General features: G+C 44.1%; 1 protein-coding gene across 1 annotated transcript; it reads left to right on the forward strand.

Moving 5' to 3' along the window:
* The first annotated feature begins 3,888 nt into the window (after nucleotides 1–3,888).
* On the forward strand, nucleotides 3,889–22,514 carry LOC135914661 (ornithine decarboxylase-like). The gene is made up of 10 exons (XM_065447593.1): nucleotides 3,889–4,011; nucleotides 5,620–5,709; nucleotides 6,905–7,001; nucleotides 10,459–10,535; nucleotides 11,128–11,294; nucleotides 16,885–17,019; nucleotides 17,314–17,479; nucleotides 18,523–18,676; nucleotides 20,420–20,523; nucleotides 22,095–22,514. Exons 2-10 carry the CDS (start codon nucleotides 5,626–5,628, stop codon nucleotides 22,395–22,397), a joined length of 1,287 nt encoding a protein of 428 aa, XP_065303665.1. The 5' UTR covers nucleotides 3,889–4,011; nucleotides 5,620–5,625; the 3' UTR covers nucleotides 22,398–22,514.
* The last annotated feature ends 1,105 nt before the right edge of the window (nucleotides 22,515–23,619 follow it).

A 23,619-nucleotide genomic window follows, 5' to 3' on the forward strand; every position in this document is an offset into this window, starting at 1 on the left:
CTTCCCGTGAGCGCCCAATGTGAGGCGCCCAATGTGAGGCGCCCCACTGACCTTTGGTTGCCATCGAGTCCTGATAGTACCCCTTATTTCAAGCAATCAACCGCATTTCCAAATGTAAGTCCTGAAACCATTACCCCTTTCCACATACTCCGGAGCATATCGTGTTTCATTATGGCTGCATTTTTCTTCCTGTTTACCGCTATAGTTTTTTCCTGTTTTTCTACATATCTATTGCCTTCGTTTATCCAGTGTGGCGCTGCTAGCGCCACCTAACGGATGGGTTGGTCGGGCGCGATAGGGAGTAGGCTCTCCCCATTTGGCTCGAGGGTCGGCAAGCGGCGCGGACGTACCGCACGTACGCCGATCCATGCTTCTGCCAGACCGTCTCACGTGGCCTAGGAGCGGGACACCGGAATGGACGAACACGATCGTTCGAGCGCGCCACCGTTCGCATTACCGTACCCGCGAACGACCAGGCGTTGGTGTCCAGCATGGAGCGAACATATTCGCTCGCTATCCGTTCGCGGTGAGTCGGAATTCCTCGATTTGTCACTCGCCCATCGGCGTGTTTTGTGGATAGCAACTCGGCTAGCAGGCAGGTCTTTGAAAGGTGCAATAAATGCTCTTGTGATTGTTTGCACTACTGTATTGTCGTTCCTTTGTCCCAAGAGCACGGGTGAAACCGCCACAGCGAGCACCACAAAGGAGGCACTGGTCTTGCCGTGGTTAAATAGTTTTTTTCAGAAGAGAAGCTCGCTGATCCGCAATATAAGGCGAGAATACGTTGCACGTGGTCTCTTTGACTAGGGAGCAAGGTGGTGGTTTGGTACATTTGAAAAATGGTGAATGGGGAGCACCTAAAAGGGCTAATTGGTGGTGATAAACTTCGTGACTGGATGATCGAGGCAATGGTGATCGTCGCAGCCATTTGATCACCACTGAAATAGGCCTGGGCCCTGTACAGTCACAATTCACAAGAATTGGGCTTGGATATACAGGGTGTTTCAGCGAACGCTTTAAAAAAAATGTTTAAAGATAGCCTGTGGCATACAGCACAATTCTAGTCCATGAGCTGGCCTGCTTAAAGAGGCGGACATTACTTACACAAAAAATTTAACAGAATGATCGTTAATTAACAAATACTAACTTAATAAGTTTTAACTAATTTTCTTATGGCACATATTGCAATGTACGACTTCTAGCGGGTGGGCCTGCAAGGCATATCTACTCGAAGGAAATTGTGTGAATGGCACCGTTTACGAGATATGCGCCGTCAAACTTGCGGCAAAAATGCACTGTAGTCCCACTTACCTTCTCAACAAAGCGTCGTTTTATGCATTGAAGCACAAAAGTAACTGGAACGCCAATGCATTTCTCCACAAAATTCGGGAACTAATATCTCAAAACTGATGTCATCCTGAGAATTGGATCCGCCTTGCGAACTCCTCGACTAGAGTTTGTAAATTGCAATACGTGCCATAAGGTAGTTGAGTTAAAAACCCAATTAGTCAATTTTTGTCAATTGGTCGATTATGCATTCCAATTTTTTACGCAACTAATGCCCGCCTCTTCGAATAGACCAGCTCATGAACTACCTGGTGTTCCGACACATGACCATTGTAGTGCTTAGAATTCGCATGCGGCGCTTATACGCGTCCAACGCTAGAACAAATTGACAAAACTGGGAATGACGGCAAAACAAAAATACTAGTACATGGACCATCGATGCGTTATCATTAAGAGTGCCAAAGTGGAAAAAAAGTGTATGCGTGTGAAGCGTGGGAAGCCGGTCGCGTGGTAGAAATATGCACCAGGTGTTTCATTTTAACGTTAACAGACATTCTAAAAATCTCCTGCTGCATGTAGAACAAATCTGCTTAATCACCTGGAATACTCAAATAGGTATGCATTACTTTCAGTGGAAAGCAATACTCATAATGAATGATTTACCAAATCAAACCAATTAACTTGTAAACTAATTACTTTAGCGCCCATATTGCAATACACAAATTCAAGGCATTGATTTCGCAATGTCTTTGCATTTCATATAGACTTGCAACGAATTTTGAAACAAGCACCAAATTTGAGATATGCGCAGTAAAACTTGCTAGTAAAAATTGATTGCTGTTCCATTTAGTTTTTTTTAACTAGACGTACCTTAATGCATCGAAGCTCAAAAGCTACTGGAACACAAATGCATTTGGTCGCACACTTTGGCAACGGAGCAGCTTGGGTTACTGGCCATGTGGCACTGGGTGTGTGCAGATGTTCAATGAACGTTTTTGATGCGATTCCGTGGTAACATTGTGCGAGTGGGTCGGCACGAATTTGAATAAACCTCCTTGACGTAAACTTGTGTGGCTAGGTATGTGTAAATCGGTATGTGCAGCTCTTCAGTGAACTTCTTTGACGCCAACTTGGGTCACGTGGGTATGTGCAGCTCGTCTGTGAAACTCTTCGATGCCACTTTGGATCACTGTATATGTGTTAATAGGTATGTGCCGTTCTTCAGTGAACCGCTTTGATGACAACTTCGGTGACTGGTCGTGTGCCGTTCTTAAATGACAAATAATAATAAAAAAAGAACCCAACTTTCGGAACTCTGCGGTGTTGGGCAGATCTGAACCCGCATCACATATATTCAGACAATGTTCCCTGAATATGTTTTTATACACGTGCTACACGAGGACTTATTGGTTGTGCTGCTAGGTGGCACAGCGTGTCCAAAGAAGCGCGATTAGAGGTGCCAGCCTGCAGACACGCCTCATCATTGAGGTTTCGGTGGTGCTACTACTGTGTGTCCCTACACTGCTAACCGCATTAACGTCTTCCATCGCATTATCCCCCCTCATCTATCTATCTATCTATCTATCTATCTATCTATCTATCTATCTATCTATCTATCTATCTATCTATCTATCTATCTATCTATCTATCTATCTATCTATCTATCTATCTATCTATCTATCTATCTATCTATCTATCTATCTATCTATCTATCTATCTATCTATCTATCTATCTATCTACACACACATATATATATATATATATATATATATATATATATATATATATATATATATATATATATATATATATATATATATATATATATATATATATATATATATATATATATATATATATATATATATATATATATATATATAATTATTATTATTATTATTTTGTGGCTACACACCATTAGACAGACGGAGAGACATCCATTACAATAAGCGATGTTTTATTATATCCTGAAAGTTCAGCAGTGTTGTAACAGTGCTGTTTCATTGTTTCTTTACGATGATTGCAAGTGTATTGCTATGTGCGTTTGAAGATATCCGAATCATTGAAAGGAAAAATTACTCTCGAAGAGAAACTACAGCGAACAAGCAACGGCTAAAAATGTTATGCACGCATAAGGAAAGATCAGTGGCTAAAACACAGCGTGTGCAATCTAAGGCGACTTGAGGCACGTAATTAGAAAAATCCCATCCAAATGAATCAGCAACCAGCGTATAAGAAATCAACAAAAAAAGCCATTTTATTATAACGTGGAACAGAAAGTACCAGAACGAAGCATAGGTATGGAGCCATCTGTTACCATGAGATCAGTACTGAGCCTGAAGCTGAAAAGAGAGAGAGAGAGAGAGAGAGAGAGAGAGACTAACGCCCGAGTAGCGCCTTCTGCGTCGGCAGTTGTGCACTTCCACAGTATTTCACAGGAAACCAAAGCTTCAGTTCCTTTTTAACAGCTGTGCGGTGTTTTTGTTGGCCTTCGTGCTCGTGTTCATAAAAAAAGAAGAAAGAAAAAGAAAGCAAATTCATCAAATATAGAAAAGAGAAAAAAAAGCACAAACTAAGCGATTCCTAAAATACGTGGCCAAACCACTACCAGGTGCATCGTCGCTTCATCGCGCGGTACGGCGAAAGTGGCAGTAACGAGGAACTTAGGAGCCACAGAGCTGTCGAAAAGTCACTCTCAGGAGCAACAGGAGACTCTCGGAAGGGTGAGACAACGATCGGTCACTCACTAACGTGTTTAAAGACAGGTATAGATAATGCGACGAAGCTTTTACAAGCACGCGGAGTTGCACTGGTGCAATGAAAACTTCAACTGAAGGCTATACATGTTAGCTGCACTAGCTCGCTGAAGACACTTAGAAGAGGGGACTAGGGAAATTGTACGGCAGGCCATTCAAGAAGGAATCCTACGAAGAAAGTACACGTGGACTAAATGTTCACGTGGAGAAGTTTTTGCAGACCACGCTTTAGGCCTCACCGAGTATTCACATGGTGACCCAACGGCAGTTGCGAGTGGAAGGCGGAAACACGGCTGCAGATTTTGACACCAGAAACGTCCGTTTGATAGACACGTCGACAATAGTCGTTGCGTTAATCGATAATAATTGGCGCATTTGGTTTTCACCTACGCTGATCCCTGTTCGGTCTTAAAGCACGAGCACTTACGCACAACTGCTTTTGGCATCAATCGTCTCTTCCATGCCGAATGCATTTTTTATATCTATCTGCAGTTATTCCGCGAAGTTATTTAAAGATGGTATGAACACTGCCGGGTAATCTCAGTGTTCACTAACGCTACCAGACTCCAAACTCTTTCTTGGCTAAGGCGAGCGGAGGGAACTATTGTCCCTGGACTGGTGATGATAATTTAAATTATCCTAACAGAGTGAAATAAAGATGTCAAGGTAGAACTATTAGTCAGTAAATAAATGGTAAATTCAGCTTTTTTAGTAAGTTACTCTTAATTTATGTAAATATATGTAAGCGACTCTTATCGTGAGAAGAAGCTTGGTAAGCCAGAAAAAGCCTAAAAGCTAGAGACGGTTGGCTGCACCGCCATGCAGTTTCCTCGCCAGCCCACCATGAGTTCATAGATTCTGGCAATGGGTGCTCGAGGTATATAGTTCATTTTTAATTGGTAAGGATGGAATAAATTGTATTGAAAAAAGCCGAAGGCTTAACACAACGGCCCGACTATAAAACAATACGTTGAAATCTGTGACTTCTCACCGATGTAACAGCGCAGGAGTTTCGATTTCAGTTTCTCTTCTAATATTCAACATATTACCGCGAAATAATGGAACTAGTTTTAAACGAATACTTAATCAATCTAAACTGATTTATTGTTTTGCTTTATGCAGATGCCGCCATTCGCAACAAATTTTCCGCACTAGAATTGTTAGTATTAAGAGTAGGTGGCAGTTAATCATGATGAACATATTGTGAGCTTTTACTAACTCTTCCGAAGCCCGTGATTAACCAGCAGACATCCGGTTATTCTCATTAGAACGGCTGGACACCACGGCAGCACGAAGAAGGGCACGTCAATATTTCTGTCTTCACGTAAACTTTCACAGATTTGAGTAAACCTTGCGAAGACTCGAGAGACAACTGTAGATTACAGTTGCAGGCCTCAAAGATTCGCTGTTAACAAATGACGCTGTGTTTGTTTGTATGCCCGATTTACATGCCTCGTCTGCACACCCACTCCTCTCCTCATCATTTCTTTCAAGCAAAATTTCTTACCAGTATTCCGATGGCTCTCAATTTAATAATGTTGATAAACATAATCCCGGTGCGTGCTGTCTGCGCAGGACAAGATGGTCGCACACAAAGACGCAAGCTTCTTTGTCCACAGTGACGCAACTGTCCGCGATGTTGCAGCGAAGGTGGTGGAAACACAGGTATGCCTGCCAAATGTCAGTTATGCGCTGGACGTTATTTTTCTTTCTTTTCTTTTGCTATGCAATATCCTGCTATACGTGCGCAGTTATACTGTGCCCTAGAGGGATATCTATTTAATTGACGGGCAGTCTGTAGGTCTTCGACCTGCCCAGCACGGCGGCTCTTTAACCAAGCTCTTGTATCTTGGCACCACTGGCAAGGCTGACAGCTCTGCTTATGAAGCAGGGGGTGGTGGTGAGACGATCACACATCTTTGCGACTGCCGTGGGCTTTGTGTGCGGGGGCTGATGCTCTCGTCCACACTGGACAATCTCGATAACTCTCCGCTTTCAGAACGGAAGGGCCGGAATTTACTGTGAAGGGTCAAGGAAACTCTGCTCTATATTCGAAGACGGAGGGTTTGTTCGACCGACTGTGAACAAGTTGTGTGTTGCCTTGGCTCAGTGCTTTTGTTTTTATAACGTCTACATTTACCTACTCACATATCTCCGCCACTGCCCTTTCTTGTAAGGTGACCAGTCAGAATTGTTCCCCGGAGAACTGTACTGCTTTTTTTTATTCTTTTCACTTTGGTTCTATAGTACTAAGTCTGACATAATTCTGTAGAACAGCTACCTATATCCCTGTAGCGGACACCGGCTTTTCATCCCTTTCAAACGTGAACTAAATGTGATTAGCGGAAAAATGATGTACTATTAGCTATAAATACAGGTGCTTGTTACAACATACACCAATGCTTTAATGAGCTTGTTGCCACCAGCGTTTGCGAAAATTGATCCTACTTCCCGTGATAACATTATACACCATCACCGGCGACAAGAAAGACCCATGGAGTACATTTCAAATGCCACACGATGGCACCGGAAGTTCACAATGATAAATTAGCCCCTAAATAGGAATGCTGAGGGATAAAGGACCCTGTAGGCAAAAAAAAAGGGCCCGATGAACTCCACAGGCCATAATTTGATGTGATCATACGAAGCGCTCCAGCAAAACTAGATATTTCATAGCCATCGTGCGATATTACTATATAATGAGTCTGTGGGGCCTCCATGTTGAATATACATAGAGACATTAGGAACCACGCCAAGGCAGTCACTCCAGTGTTGCACTAGTTATGGCCTACATTTGCTAACGTGTGTTTAAGTTCGTTCTTTCAATTTTTCATTCTGTTTCTTTTTTTAACCGCCCAAGGAGGAAGACAATTCTTTCTTTGTATGTGACCTGCTTGAACTGAAAAGTACGCTCGAGCTATGGCGTCAGCAGCTGCCACGCGTGATTCCATATTTCGGTAAGAAATCTCCGTACAACACGTGTATCCATAGCTATAGTCGATGACGAGCGTTTTTCTTTTCAGATCAGATTTCACTTTGCAAAAACTGTTTAGATTCAAGCGTTGCTATAAGTGTTTTGCCAGGACAACTTTTGTAAAGATGCATAAAGACGGTCAACAACGATGCTCAAAATAGCAGCTAGGGTTCTGTTTTGGACATTGTCGAATTGCGCGATACTGTCGAATTCTTCCTCTTAATTGTCAGCTTCGTTGGCCCAGAGGGCTCATACAGCTTCTCTGATTGACTCGAAATGGCGTCATTAAAGCGTTTGACAGCATGGCGGAATTCGACAATGCCCAGGACATCACCCCGAATTCATCCTATCAGTATATCCTACGGGACGAGTCACTGTACAGCCTGCAGTGTCTTGAACCTGTAATTAAGCATTGCAGCTGCTTTTCATTCTTTCGTAGCGGCGTTCGTGCCGCTTGACTACAGTCGCCAATGTGATAGAATTTACTAACGCTTCATTTGCATTCGGGTTAGGTTGACTCAGAGGTACAGATGCACAAAAGGCTGTGCGCTTCCGTAAGGCCCTCAAGTTACGCCTAAACTGGAGCAGAAAGAAAAAAAAAAACAGGGAACGATATAAAGATGGAGAGGAGAGGGAGACTCACGTGGGATATAACGGTAAAAAATATTTCACCGATGATTGCGATACTCCCTGATGCGAATTTCACGCGCAGCTGTTTAGCTGTTTCGAATTCGCGATATATTATGGCAAACAATTTGATTCTGAAGAACAAGGTGCTCTCGGTGGCGGCGCTGAGCCTCTGCTAGGGCAGTTCGTACAGCAGCCGCGGCAGAAGAAGCATTTCCACCTCTTGCGTCGCTCATTGTTCGGAATGAAAGCGTGAAAACGGGAACGCGTAGCTCGCGTAGACCCACGCCAGCGCTTTGTTTCCACGCTAGCCGGCGCATGCCTGGCCGTCCTGACACTCAGCTTTCCTTCTCACCCTTTTCGCAATACCCTTCTCGGCTTTCCGCCTCCTGGTTGCGCTGCATCCTCCTCTCCGCTTTCCTCCTCGCGTCTTTCATCCCCTCTGCGTGCGCTTTCATCTTTTGCTGTGCTTGTTCGCTCGGTTAGGTCGAGGTCGACGCCAACGCTCGCCGCAGGAACGGGAAACTAACAGCTGCGTTCTAAAATGAACAACCCGGGTCGGGAACGGCAAACAAGGCCACACGAACAAGCCTATAAAATTTTTTCAGCAGCCTTCGCGGTAGACCACGACATACTCGACTATAGGAGATGTCCCTGTATGTTCAGCCCGGCTTCGGTATTGTAAAAAAATTCGAGGTAGCCAGAAGCAATAATGAATATGTTGTGAAGGTCGTCTGCTCCCCTGTTGCGTTTAATATCGGGTGGCGGGGGATCCTTATCGGTATCCCCAGATATTAACAGATACATATTTTATCACTACTCCTGTCCCTCCCTCTCGCGTATGTCCGTTGATATTAAGTACTGGCTAAAAATATATAGCGTGACTGTTTGACTACACACTAAATACATTCTTCTATGGCTACTTCCGAGTCATCCGCCGTGTTGATGCAGTGGGTATGGCATTGCACTGCTTAGCCCGAAAGCGCGTGAGCAAATCGGGGCCCCGGCGGTCACATTTCCACAGAGGGCAAAATGCAAAGCGCCCGTGTACCATGCATTGAGTGCACGGTAAAGAACCCCCGAAAATAAGGAGCAGTGGGGCTGTGACTAGGAGAGAGACAACGACGACGAGAAAAAACAACCTTGTTTCGGTTCTCGACCGGCTACACTACCTCTCGCTGCTCCAACGTTCTAGTCGCGAACGCTTACTGCTCAAAGTGCTTCGCGACAATCTATATATATATATATATATATATATATATATATATATATATATATATATATATATATATATATATATATATATATGTGTGTGTGAGAACAGTGAACATGAACAGTTTCGCAAACTCACAGCTGCACAGCTGCATGAAACATAGGTAAGATGGGGATCTACAATCAGCACGTCCCTTGCATCCACACACTACGAATTTGCACGAATATAAAGTCCTTTTAACGCGGCAGCGTTAAGGGCTCCTTGTCGCAGAAAATCCGGCATCGGCGTCCCGCGTCCGGCCACCAGCGTCGACTGTCCTTTCGCGAAAAGTTATCCCGAACCACGCATACCCAACCACTCTTCTGTCGCCAAAGTTGCCCATACCTTGTCTTTCAATCTTTACAAAGTTATTCCTCGGAATTTTGAGAATGACAGTCCACAAACAAATGTCGTGAAAAAGAAAACTTTTATATTACACCTCCTCAGGCTGAAATATTAAAAGTGCGAAACAATAACATGAGATTAGCCCACGCAAGAGGCCGCGTTTTCACCAGAAAGCTCGCCTTCGTGCATAGCGTTCCCCGCCAGCGTTTCCCGGTAAACATTAAGGCTACATACCCCTGCAGTTGCCGCGGGAAGCGGGAGAAGCAGTCAGGTATCTTCGAATGCTATCGCGTCCCGCTCTTAAAGGCGAAGCTTATAGACGTCCTCAATTTTTTCTCCCGAAATTTCTGGCCTCTGAACTCGCCTCGTGTTTGATGCGGATTCGTGATATGAATACAGCGGCAGTTTGTGTATGTGTGCGATTTATTTGTTTATAAGAGCTCCTTGTTTGGAGTTACCACTGTGGATTTTCAGCCATCTTTCTTCTGATTTGCGGCGCTGTTAGTGCCGCATCAACGCGATTACGGCGTATCAATCGCAACCTGGAAACAGGCACGTCGAGCGAGCTGACTTCAATGTCGTGCCATGCGTCGCCGCTTAATTCGTGCAAGGCTCCGACGTGTGCAATTGTGTCACGGGAATTTCTCAAGTGCCATTTGTCCAATAACCTTGGCGGAGTTCGCAGAGGACGGCGCTGTTTTCGCTGACAGCGACAAAAAATGCCAGCACTCATCCTTTCACTTTATTTTGCGACGGAAGTTCGCAGTAACGATGTATAAATAAAGCCCTGCCGTCATCCGCTTTTAGGCGTCGTTTCCTGTTTCTGTGTAGATACCTGACATTGTAACCGTATTTTTTCGTTTCATTTTTCTAAGAGGCCGAAACTTTCCATCGTGTTATATTCGCGGTCGCTTAAAAATACGTGCTATTTCAGAACCTAAAAGATGTGACCAAGGTAAAAAAGTGAAGGAGTCGGACAGTCTACACAGTCACCTTAGCGTGATCTTAAAATGACACGTTGAGGCATAGATTACTTTAAGGCTTAGTTGCCACGATCCAACGCTCCTTGATAAACTTTCCAGATATTACGTGCATCATCGTGCTGTAAGCGCCCTAAATAGAAACGCTTTGAGCCCATTAGAACTTAATCAATGCAAATAATTAGCTTCAATACAAAACCGATATGTTCAAATGGTAATTTTGTAATCTTCCTCAGCGATAAAGTCGTGCACAGATCGCATCGTCATTGGAACTCTGGCGATGGAAGGAGTCAACTTTGACTGTTCGAACAAGGTAAGAAAGACATCGTGAGCAAAAGAAAAAAAAAGAAAAGAAAGAAGTTCTATAAGGTAGCGGAACTGCCGGACTGGGGTGACCCTTTGCGTAATATGACCAGATTCTTCGGACACCAGAGTGGGACGGCGGGGGGGGGGGGGGGGGGATGGCGGAGATAATCCAGCATTTATCTCAAATTTTCTTTATGTGAAGAAAAACTCTGTTCCAAGCTATTCAGTAAACTTGTCCTTGCGTTTCGATATTCTTCAACATGCTCCCAACACCTCATACGTGAGAAGAAAGAGGGCCCGTAAAGGAGATGGCCAGTGCGCTTTGGCTTGGCTACAGCTCGTGCACCAACGAACTTAGAATTAAGTGCGTTGATTTTACGCACTTAACGCACTTAGATTTTTTTCTAAATCAAGTAGCCACAACGTTTGGGTACCTTATCAACAGTTTTTCGATGACTATACTGATGAGGTATTGATGACAAATGACGTTGATTGATTACGCCGTTATTGATTACGCCGTGTTGATGACGTATTGGTGATATCATATTCATGATGTTTTGATGATAAAGCCAGTTTTTGTCGGCTGGTTCTTTTTAAAGAGAGAAATTGAAACCGTCCTGAGCGCTGGAGTCGATCCCAGCCGAATCATCTACGCAAACCCAGCAAAGCAATCGTCTCACTTGGAATTTGCTGAAAGCGCTGGCGTGACATTGATGACCTTCGACTGTTTGGAAGAACTGCAGAAGATTAAGGACAAGAATGCCAGGTTGGTGCAATCATGTCGATGGGTTAGACTTTGCGCATAAATAGACAAAAAGACGTTAGACCAGACTGATGGAAGAAGCCCGTCGTTTACAACGTAATGCTTTAGAACGGGCTCTGCATTGTACTTGTTTGCTTTGTCATTCCCCGGTGGATGTTTGTTTACTTTGTCTTCCACAATGCCAGATTTATAGCATATGTTGTGTTTTGTGTTGTTGTTCAACACATTTCAATTGAACATCTAGAAGATGTACCACTGTATGCAATGCCGCGTATTTGTTAGATTTCCAGGTCCATTCAGGCCTCATGAGGGATGCCTTTTGCCTCGCGTACCAGACAAACGAAAACTACGAGCTTGGTTGTAATTGTTATGATAGCTATATCATCACGTATGACTATGTTTGCACCTACGTGATGTATTGTGAGCTAAATATAAGTAAATAAAGAAACATAAAAGTAGCATACTTTTTGTACTCGTCCTATACGAAAAGGAAGTTGAAATTATGGCCCAAGACGGTCAACAAGGCAGATGTAGAGAGGGGGCGGTTTCTTGGTTAGTGCTGTGAGGTACATTGGTGCTGGGATTCATGGTACGGAAAGGCAGGCGGGAAAACACAGGCATAAGAAGAACGAGAAGAACAACACTAGAAGGGCAACACGTAGTGTTTCTGTTGTCCTCGTTATTATTGTGACCGTGTTTTTCTGCCTACCTCTACGCACAGTGAACTCCTACCAGTTTCGGTAGTTCTATGGTGCTTTGACGTTGCACTGCCTTCAGGACGGGTCCTGGGGCCCTATAACGTAAAACTATTCCAATATGTTTCTATTCCAATTTCCTGACGTCAAATTTGCGTAACCACCGACGCAAGCACCGGGCGGTCACCCATAGGGTTGTCTGAGCAGACCAATCAAACGCTCTCCTCGTTCATAGGACGTCCCTTTTGTTTGCTTGAAAAACGAATAACATTGCCTACACTGAGCGGCTTGTTGTATCTAATTGGCTCACAAGAAGCGAGGAGAACGCTCAAGTGGAGAGGGATTCGATGGGGCCGAGCCACTGCACTGAAAATCGATAACCGGATGAAGAGGGTGGTGCTGGCGTCTGCGATTGGTCGGCTTTCCCTTACTTAGCTTGTGGTGGCTGGTCGAAAATCGCGGCGGCATGCAACGGAAGCTTAAGAATGACGCTAAAATTGACCCTCAGCAAAGAAGAGTTGGCAGAATGAGGTAGTAAACGTGCCGAAAGTGCTTGAAAACGTTACACGGTCACGCAAGAAGTTTTATTATACGCAAATACACCCATGCTCTCCGGCAGGTGCGAGTAGCCAGCGTCTCAGCGATCGGCGGCAGCTATCTTTTATTCCTTTCGGAACGGGGCAGCCTGCGGCTATTCCGAAAAAAATTCAGTTTTGTTCGGCATATTAATGCATCTTTATCGCGTACACGTCACTTTGACGCGGTGAGTTCGTGCGGTGTTGTGACGTCGCGTGACAGGCAGGTGAAGTGGGTGCAGCCCGAAAACTTTTCACCAATAGCCGAGGGCTAATGGCGAAAAGAGGTCGAATCAGAAATAACTGTCTTTCTTTTTTCTGTCAAATCATGCATAATCAGTGTGCACACATCATATCAGATGGGGAGGTATTGCGGTTTTTGTAACGTCGCGTGACAGACAGGTGAAGTGGAGGGTGGTCGAAAAAAGTTTTTGACCAATCGCGGAGGGCTGATAGCACAATTGGAATAGAAAAGTTTGGAATAGTTTTACGTTATAGCGCCCCTGGTTACAGACCACATTGAAGCCATTGAGAGAACGCATATTGACCACTGGTATCAGAATGTGTCCATCAAGTCAACGCCTTTGATACCACTGTCTCCGGGATCGGCTCAGCTTTCATATAACTTGTCTCAAGGACCAACCTAGTTCACTTGTAATATACAAGGGTCCGAACTCGAGCTAGTTGGTACTGATTCATAGCAACAACAACAACAAAAAAAACAGCGTATAATAAGACAAGGACAAGAAAGACCATCCTGTGTCTTGGTTTTATTCCGCACTATTTTTTTCTTTAGTTGTGAACCAGTTTACTTGGCCCGGCAGCCCTCCACGTAAAGTGGGTGGAAGAGGCAATTACAAAGCTGCGCTTTAGTAACAAATGTTATATGATTCCTGAATAGGAGCTTGGACGCTTGCCCTTATCTTCCCATCGTGTGGTCAGCGCCAGAATTTTAAATGCATTGATCTCACGACAGGCTAATCGGTTAATCATGAATAGCAGGCCGAAACACACACAGTACTTTACAGCAAGGGGAACGACGTGCTTATGGATAACAGGATAGTATACGGGTGCTGATTTTTTTTGTTTTTCTTCGTGTTTTGTATTGACTGTGCTTAATCCATCGTTCTTTTTTGCTTTAGACGTTTCACAGTGATTTATCCCGGCTAGTTAAGGGCGCGCAGAAACACCCGATTGCGTTAGAGTACATTAGATTGATCATTGTAAAAATATCCGCTTGTTTACGCGTATGTTTCCCCGCGCGTGCGGCTGCTGTGTCACATGCATGCATCTTGGAGAACGCTTAATGGTCTTGTTGGTCGGTATCAATGCACAGTCGTGCTGTGTATTGCGTAAAAAGGCACGTGTTGAGAGTCAGTGCATAGAGTCAGTGCTTCCAATAGTATAATATCAAAGAAAATACTCGAAACGATTCCTCGCTGGAGGGAATAGCGTTTACAATTCGTTATATGTGTCTGTGAACTAACCGCGATAATGAACAAGGGCCCTATGCTGTAACAGCTTGGTACAGCAGCAGGACCGCTTTTATTTTCTATCTCAACGTCTGCGTATGTAATGGGCACGTATTTCACCCGTAAAAATAATATATACCCTTTCTTTAGAAGTTGCGGGACTGATTTTTTCTTTTGTTTATTTTTCCATGATGTTAACTCGAGAAATGAGTGCTATTGAGCCCTTTTGTTCTCAGAGTAGAGATAGCGTTGGAAGAGAGAAAGAGAGAGAGAAACAATGATAAATGAAACGCAGGGAGGGTAACCATGCAGAACTGAGCCCGGCTGGCTACCCTACTTTGGGGAAAGTGAAAAGGGGAGGAAATGATTAGGAGAAGAAGAAAAGTCCATAGCGTTGGGAGGGTTTCTGTGTAAATCCGTTAGCTGGCAGAGTTGTGTTTAGCAATCCACTGTTGAGATTGTCGGCGCATTTATTTGGACGTCGCACGAGCGATGTAATGGATAGACATTTCGAGCGTAGAGATGTAACAACATCACTTGTGCTCACTTATTGTATTAGTCTGAATCTCATCAGTGTACTTATTTCCCCTTTCATCTGCTCAATAATTCCCAAACATTTCTCATATATTGTATGTGTTGTGAGTCATGCTTTACTTTGTTGTGTTCCTTAATTCGTCATGAAGGGCCTCGCCTGCAGTTCTTACTTTGGGAGCCGCTCCTTCCTGTATAAAACTGTTACCGTGTTAAGTTACGTGTCAATAAAATTGAAATGAATTGAAATGAATTGTATCATAGAGTGTCTCACAACATCAGCTACGAGGAAATCTGGCGCCACCCCACGTGGGAGTTTTCTAACGGTCGGCGTGTCGTCTTGGGAATGCCGTAATAAGAGTTTCGGAGGCTTTGTCTCGAACCTGGCCTAGAACATGGTCATGGCTGCACAGATAAAACTTCCTAAATAAAAATATCCGTAAGACGTTTTCCTTCAGCGCTATTGTATTGCTCAATAAAGTTTACCCATACATAGTGCATATGAGCAAGCACTGCAAACAGGAACGGATGACAAGGCGACGCAAAGCGAGTGCAAATCTTGTAGTCTTTTTTTCAACTTCAGCTGCCCGCCGGCACTTCTTATGTTGCCTAAGACTGTACATCCAAGCGCAAGTCCCCACGATTGAATAAAAATGTTCTTTGTTGTATATATATATATATATATATATATATATATATATATATATATATATATATATATATATATATATATATATATATATATATATATATATATATATATATATATATATACACACACATATATATATATATATATATATATATATATATATATATATATATATATATATATATATATATATATATATATATATATATATATATATATATATATATATATATATATATATATATATATGTCCTGGCTCTGCGAGAACGAAGCGGATCCGAAACCGCCGCATCTCGGCATACAACGGCGGCGCAGCGTCCGTTTGCCCTAAGAAATTCTATTGCTGGAACTAACTTATGCGTTAGGCTAGGAAAATCCCCAGTGAGAAATGGAACTTGAGTAAGCACTTATATGGTGACGAAGCGTTATCGAGAAGGCATCGCGTCGGAATGGCACCAAAGGTTTCGGAAGGGCAGATATTCGGTGCGAGATGATCCCAGAGTGTGCCTCCTGTTAGCAGCACATACCGCTGCAAATATGAAATGTGTGAGGCACTTACTGCAAGAAAAATGCCGTGCTACTGTGCACATTATATCAGGATATTCGAAAACGAGAAGGGATGCCTGTTACCAGATGTTATGTAACGACTCAGGGGAAGGGAAACTGGATGCAAAAAATTGTTCCTCAGACACTGACTCAAATGAACAGAAAGAAACCAGGCGAAGGATTGATGCGGAACATTCGAAAAGAGTCAGATGTAATCTCCTATTTCTGGTAATCATCACTGCCCGAGAGAAAAGTTGGTGCTACCTATATACATGACCCTCAAACGAAGCGACAAAGCGTCAAATTTAGAGATCACGGTTCATCTCGCTCTAAAGAAGTGAAGCGCGAATCAGCGAAAACAAAGACAACATCGACTGCATTTTTTTTAGTTCTAGAGGCTTGGTGTATATATGCCAGAAGAACAAGCAAATCAAATTTTGACCGGAGTCCTTCAATCTTCTATGTTTATTTGCTACAACATTTGCACCCAGCGATTCGGTGGCACTGTCCTGATTTGCGAGGCGCCATGCTGCTGCAACAGTCAAAGAACATAGGTCACATTTCAGCTCTGCCGCAGCAGTTCACCCGACCTATCGCCGAGTGAATTAGTGTTTTTCTTTCACCTGGTGAAATTGCCGCTGGAAGGGAAGACACACATATATATATATATATATATATATATATATATATATATATATATATATAATGTGAAGGTGAAGCTTTCGCTTCGTATTTCCATGACTTACAGAAATGGTGGAAACTGTAATTTGATAGCCGATGGGTCTACTTTGACAGGACCTAGAGTCATAAGCTTTTCCGTTGAATATATGAGTTCTTGCGAGCTCAGTCCTTTAACGTTTCTAACAAGTATTGTACAATCGCACAATCAAGAACTGATGAACAACCAGCGACGCACTGAAGACGGTGTCAACAGGCAATGCTCGGAGTGTAGCTTGCAAACAGTAAGCTTAATATCCCCCTGTCTAACAATTACGTCATTTGTAACTTTCGCCTATGCCCTACTCACTCAGGTTCTGGAATCGAAAACCAAAAGCCTGTTAGCGTTGTGCATTTTCTCGTGTGACGAACCCAAGCCTAAACTGAGAATTGCATTGCTTACAGGTTACTGTTGAGGATTTCAACACGAGAAGAAAATCCGGAAGAACGAATGGCACGAAAATACGGTTGTCGTTCTTTCGAAGCTGAACATATTTTGCGTGTTGCCACTGATGAGGGCCACACTGTCGTCGGCATTGCGTAAGTCGTTATCGTCCTTTTTGAAGGTTATTTGCGCATATCGTTCTTTCTAAACTGTTCGCATCTTGTAAGCTAGTGTAAATGCCCGTCTCAGATGGTTTTCAAGTTACAGCGTCCCGGCCGGGCGTGCGCGGAGTGAGTGCGCGGCTGCCCTGAGTAGAACCCCCCCCCTCTCTCTCTCTCCCGAAACTGTACATTAACAATGTGCGGATAATCGCAATAACAAAGACACTAATACTACATATTACACTTGGTAAAATGGATTATCTTTTTCTGTCTCGTTTTCTGCCGCAGCTTTCATATTGGTGGAAGACATTTCAATTCCGAGAGCTATCGTGATGGCATTGAGAAAGCAAGGCATCTGTTCGACCTCGGCGCTCAGATGGGAATTGAAATGACAGTGCTCGACATAGGAGGAGGATTTCTGGGAAGCAGCCGGAGGCGAGATTCCTTCATTCAAGTAAGGAGTCACCTACATTCGCAAAAAGATGCGCAACTTCTTTCAGTGAATCGACGACTCTGACGTGAGGCACAGCACACGTCGGCAAACGCGTAAATGACATACAAACACGGGGAGGATGCGGACGAGCAAACGAGTATCTTTTGGCTAATAGGGAAATTAAGTTGAGTATGCATGCACGCTACACTGTAAAATAAGTTATGCCCTAACATGAATAACGATGCAAGCCAGCCTATAACGCACACCATTAAACTCGCAAATGAGTGCAAAGGCGCGAGTTGTCGAGCGGGTTAGACAGTCATTCACTTTCAAAAGGGCAAATTATTTTACAGTGTAGCCTGTAATACTAGGAAATTTCAGGAGACTTCGCCTGTACTAGAAAACCCAAACGCTGGCTGGTTGCTTTCGTACTTGTGTTCTTTCGCAGACACGGCCGATAGCATTCCTTATCCTTGGGCTCCCTATTCACAAAAGATCACTGTGCATTAATGTTGCAGCAAGTAACTGCTAACGAATAAATAAATAAAAGCCGATTTTAGAAAAGTAAGCCAATTGCGCTCGGTGACTAGAACACAATACGTACAAGCTAGATGACTATGGTGTGGTAAAGTGTGGTATATAGGCGCGTATAGCGTGGGGAGCGCAAATGTGCGTCGCCGCTAGAATCACTCCTCACAAAGCAGCTACATGATAATAAAGGGGACGGGTGTCGAAGAACACCCGATTGGATGACGAACGTGTCCAATTCGTGACATGAAAATTGAATGGCGCAATAGCGCGCATGACCCCTCTGTTAAGACATGTCCGAGTGACATGAAAAGTGAGAGCGAGACAAAGCCAAAGAGAGAAATGAGCTTGTTGAAACGCTGCGACACAGGCTAGAGAGAAAAAAAAAAGAATTACAGTTCCTGTTATTGAGAAGGGGCAATGGGGGAACGTGCTTCCGCTTTACAACCAGCGTAGGCCGCGTGCAAAATGTTCAGATCTAAAGCAGAATGAAAAGAAATAAGGAAATATAATGTATGCTATTTTGCTCGGCACAGGTGTGCGAAACTGTGCGATCAGCCTTGGATGAGCACTTCCCGAGGTCTGGCGGCACATATATCATGGCCGAGCCAGGGCAGTACATGGTGACGTCCTCATATACGTTGGCTGTCAAGGTGGTCGCCAAGAGGACGAGGCAAATGAGCGTCGATGGTATGTTTCACAACCTTTGACGTCACTTGTCCGTGTTTTTGGGTCACGTATCTCAAGTGAGGTGGGTGAAATGGTTACCATGAGAAGGCGCGTTAGTATTACACGGCGACGCTAAAATGCTTCCTGTACCGCTTGTCGGTAGTTCACAAGCATAACTGATCGTAGCTTATCACGGCGAGACAATAGTTGAAATTCGTACCACGTGGCATACGCGCGGCCGCGCTATAGGAGAACTGCTTCTGTTCTGTCTGTGGAGTCCTGACCCCCAGTGTGGAGTTAATGTTGAGTTTAGAGTGAAGTTTTCTGAACGAAAAGGAAGAAGAAGAAGAAGAGGAAGAAGTGATTGTTACGACTGAAGCATTCGCTGGCGGAAAAAAAGGTCGCCGACAAAAATCCAGCAAATGGTGGCAAATAACCGCAGTACCGTTAGGCGCTTCTTGAGAAACAGAAATATTCAATTGTACCAAAGGCAGAGGGTCGGTTGGAAGAGCACATCGCTGGCTTAGTATTCTACACTGGGGTTCGACAGCCTATATGAGAAAGGACGAGAAATGGGTGCTGTGGCGATGCAATCCTTACAGCGAGTGTCACGGATCCATTAAATTTGTTATACATACTCCAGACACGCCGAACTCACCTTTACGAGATGAGAGCGAGAGGGACAGTAAGAAATGAGACGGGGAAGGCAGGGAGGTCAACCATATGGACGTCCGGTGTGCTATACCTATACGCAGGAGAAGGGTACTAACGGATGAGATGGGGAAGAGAGAACAGTGAGGGTGCCCGCGTACCAAGCTGCTCACGAAGATTATACAGAAGGTCAGTGAGGTCTATCCACATGAGAAACCGCGGCCAATGTACGTGTCGCTTTCCGAGCTTACGATGTGTGTGGACACGGTCTGTAGCGTCATCTTTATCATCAGGCACCATCATCTGCTCTCACCGTGCCACGCATCTAGCGTGGCTCGAGTTCACTAGGAAAAGAACGCGCTCTCGCTCTCGACCGGGCTAGTTGCCGCTGCGCCTTCCTTCGAATAAGTAGACTTTTAGCGTGTCCGGTATTCGGGCAAGCGCGGGCGGTTTTCCGGTTTAACGGGGGCGTCAAGGTGAGCGGCCAGATTGGTGGCGCCAGCTGGTGGCGCAAAGCTCAACCACACAAACACAGAGCTAATTACTATATTCTGCTTAGCTGCTGGCGTAAATTTTCGACAGTGGCGTAATCGTGTTCACAATTACTCCGCTGCAAAAAATTTGCACGAGTGGCGAAGCAGGATATGGTGAGTTACTGCAGTTTTAGCTATGCGTTTGTCTGGTTGAGCTGTACAACACCAGGAGGCTTCACCGCTCACGTTTACGCCCCGACCATCCGGTAATCCGCCCAAACCGCTCCCGTTTACCGGAATAGCGTACAAGCTAAAAGTCTCTATTAGGGACGGCTCAACGGCCGCCGTCGTGTCTCACTACATGGCCAAACTGCCTTTGTCACCGATAATGCTGTAGAATCTAGGAGACCTAACTTTGTGTGGGACGCGTGCTACCGTTAATAAAACAACTGCTTGAACTCGCATCGCAGTGTTGGAATGTAGCGACTTATTCGGTGCACCACTACGGTTACATCCTGCGACGCGCACGTTGATGTTGTGCTGGTTTGTAATGTTCGCCTGAGTTTACACAAACCTACCACTTTGGTGACACGTGCGGGACAGACGCATTCATCCAAACTTTTTTCTTCCATGTTTGCAGGAGAACTTCGTCCGTACCACGATGTTTACATAAACGAAAGCAGACAGAATTGCATCCCTCGGGAAAATTACGAGATCTTGAGCATCAGATATCACCCGCTCAGCGTAAGTAAGCACTGCATGCTACTTTAGCGCCCCAGATCGAGGTACCTACATCATTCTGGCTCTGCCGTTTCAGATAAAGTACAGTTGGACCCCTTTGCAGCAAAATGCATGGGGCAGGTAACTCGTTTCGTTATAAAAAGCCGCTTTGAAATCGAAAGCGAACCTTCTATGCTTACAGAAAGGTACAAGCGTGCTGAAATATGGTGTTTTCACGTTTGTTCGACTGTCGACCCTAAAACAAACAGAGGTGACCATATTATTTCACCAAGGGGCAAAATCCACTGAAGCTCACACTGCATGTAAAGAAGGTAAAACTGGACACGCCACAGTTACCACCTAGTTATAACGGAAATTTTGTAGCTATAAAGCTTTTAAAAATGCTGCGAAGACTAGTTGTCTGTTGTATTTGACATAAAACTTCGATTCTAGTGACTGTACGGAAGCAACATATTGATTAGTGCCTGCAATGTTTTACAAAAATTGCCGAAAATTGGCAACCTTCAAAACACAGAAGCACAAAGTTTACACATCAGTAACTCTGCATCAAGAACAGATATCATAATTTCGTAAACTGAATCTTTAGAGAATCTGATGCGGACAAATCTTATATATCAATTTACTGCTTCCGTAGATTTGTCATAATGTTTACAAGCGTTTTGCAAAAGTTGCTACTGACATATATTAGTATTTTTCAAAGTGGTGTGCAATACATTAATTTTTGTATGCTTTAGATGTTTTAATACTTGCCGCTTACGGAACTGTAATCATTAATCTTTAGTTGCTGAGTTAGATTTGTAAGCTTTATAGTTTTGTTTTTCGAAGTTCGGAAATTTTACAAATTTTTATAAAAGAACTGGATAGCCTAAATCAAAAATTCGCTTCCCACAATACTAAATTTTAACGTCTTCATTTAAGTTCCACACAACTCATCGAATTTGGTGCAGTAGATGCAGAGAAAAACGATTTATCCTTTCCCATGTGTAGGAGCCAATTGAACCCTCGAGCTGAAACTTCTTCACTTTAAAGGCTAAGATTTTGTAAAGCGCATGAGGCACAAAATTGTGCCTTAAAGTGTTGTGAAAACTCCAGGGTGTTTAAAGCACTTTAAAAAAATTCAAGGCATTCTAAACTTCACTTATTTTCACAGTGTGTTGTGTAACTTATGCTATGCAGTGCAATTTGTTATATACTAACATTTTCTTATAACCAGCAGTGGCGACTTGGTAGTATATGCGTCGAAATAGATAAGCGTCCGCTTTGCCTGTATAGCTAGCTGCCTGTCTATAATCTATTTAATTTGTATATAAGATGCTGACTGCGGCCTCGTTTGTGTGACATGTAAAGAGACTCTCCCTTGCTATGCTTTTTTTTTATTACTCTGCCTGCTGGTACACTTGTGCTGTGCTGCCATTTACCGTGCCTGTCGTCGGTATCTGACGTCGAACACTATGACGCATACCTATAGTGGCTTTTCATACTGCGGTTCATTTCCACGCATTGTGCGGGTAATAAATAAGCCTAAAAACCTCAAAAAGAGTGTCAGAAGCAAGAGCGAATTTTTTTTTTCTCAGCCCCCACACGAACGCGCGGCCAAGGACCTGACGACGCTGTGGGGTGCCACGTGCCATCCCATGGACAAATTCGAAGACCACGTGCCATTCTACGAGGTCTCCGTGGGCGAGTGGCTCCTCATGGACAACGTGGGTGCGTACGGGCTGGTCAAGGCATGCGGCTTCAACGGAACCGGCTTCCCGCCGGTCCACTACAGGACTTTGGCGGCTGACGTCCCTCGCGTCTGCAGCATCGTCAAGGAGTCGCACATCTTGCCGGGCTACAGTCAACCGCAGTGCGTCGTGATGGAGGAGGCTCGTTGAGACAACAGTTGAAGCCGTACAGTTTCATACTGTGTTTAGAGTATATACCTGGCTAGAGGAATGTACTTCAGGCCGCCATCTATGTGTCTCGCATCATTAAAAAATTTTCTCTCTCTTTTCTATAACTCTTGTAGATTATACGGAGATTACTAGAAATAAATAAGGCCGTGGTGTACGAAAATCATGGGAATCATGAGTCGCGCATAAAGCATACATTGTTTTGCGATTTGTAGCGGCTTTGTTGAGGAAACACATTGCAGATTCTTTTGTTTGTCTTGTTCAATATTCATCGATGCTTATAGAGACATACAAACACCAGACAAATTAAAAAACAAATGTGTCATCCACCCGATTGTAGCACGAAGCTACAAGAAAATTCGCACGGTTTTCTCAGACAAAGGCTATGTCTTAAAAAGTATACAATCAGGGTATTCCAACAACGGTAGCGATATGAAACCGAAATTTGAAGACCAAAAAGGATTTAAAGGAAGTGGCCGCGCAACGAGCCATTAAACGAGAAAAATATTACGCGCCAGGTTCAGTGATGATTGCACGGCCCTGTGAATTCGAGATCAGTATCACAAATTTGAGACTCATTCAGATATCTCTGGCAATCCGCGAAAGGCGTTCATTGGTAAGCGGCACACACCGACTGTAAGAGGAACATGTACGACGGACAGGCGCTATTTTCTTCAAATATGTTAAAGCAACTCGCCCACATCAAGCTTTAGCCACGTCGCGACTGTATTTGCGGCGCAGCCTGCTAATGCGTCAAGTTGGTGTCCTCGAGGAACCCTTGGGACGTGTATTCGATTACGCTCAATATCCGAGAAATTTAAGGGATCTTCTTCGTCATTGTAGAGAGGCACGTTCCCTGGCGCACATTCCTAGTAACAAAGGTTGGCGTCAAAGAGGTACCTAAGAGACCAGCACAGATCGAGGGGCACACCACCAGTACTCCAAGTCGCAGTCAAGAACTCCTTGGAACAGCGGTACCTGCCCTGTCCGGCATCTACAGTGGCCCATGTCGACGCGGAATAGGCTCGTTCAAGAGCAGCATGCATGTACACATGGCCACATACTCAGTTGCCCAAGCTAATACGATGACTGACTTCGAATCCTGTTATCTCAGTGACTACCCAGTGACCAAGGTCATCATCATCAGCCTGGTTACGTCCTGCAGGGCAAAGGCCTCTCCCATACTTCTCCAACTACCCCGGTC

The sequence above is a fragment of the Dermacentor albipictus genome, chromosome 4 (assembly GCF_038994185.2).
Source record: "Dermacentor albipictus isolate Rhodes 1998 colony chromosome 4, USDA_Dalb.pri_finalv2, whole genome shotgun sequence".
Taxonomy (NCBI): Eukaryota; Metazoa; Arthropoda; class Arachnida; order Ixodida; family Ixodidae; genus Dermacentor; species Dermacentor albipictus.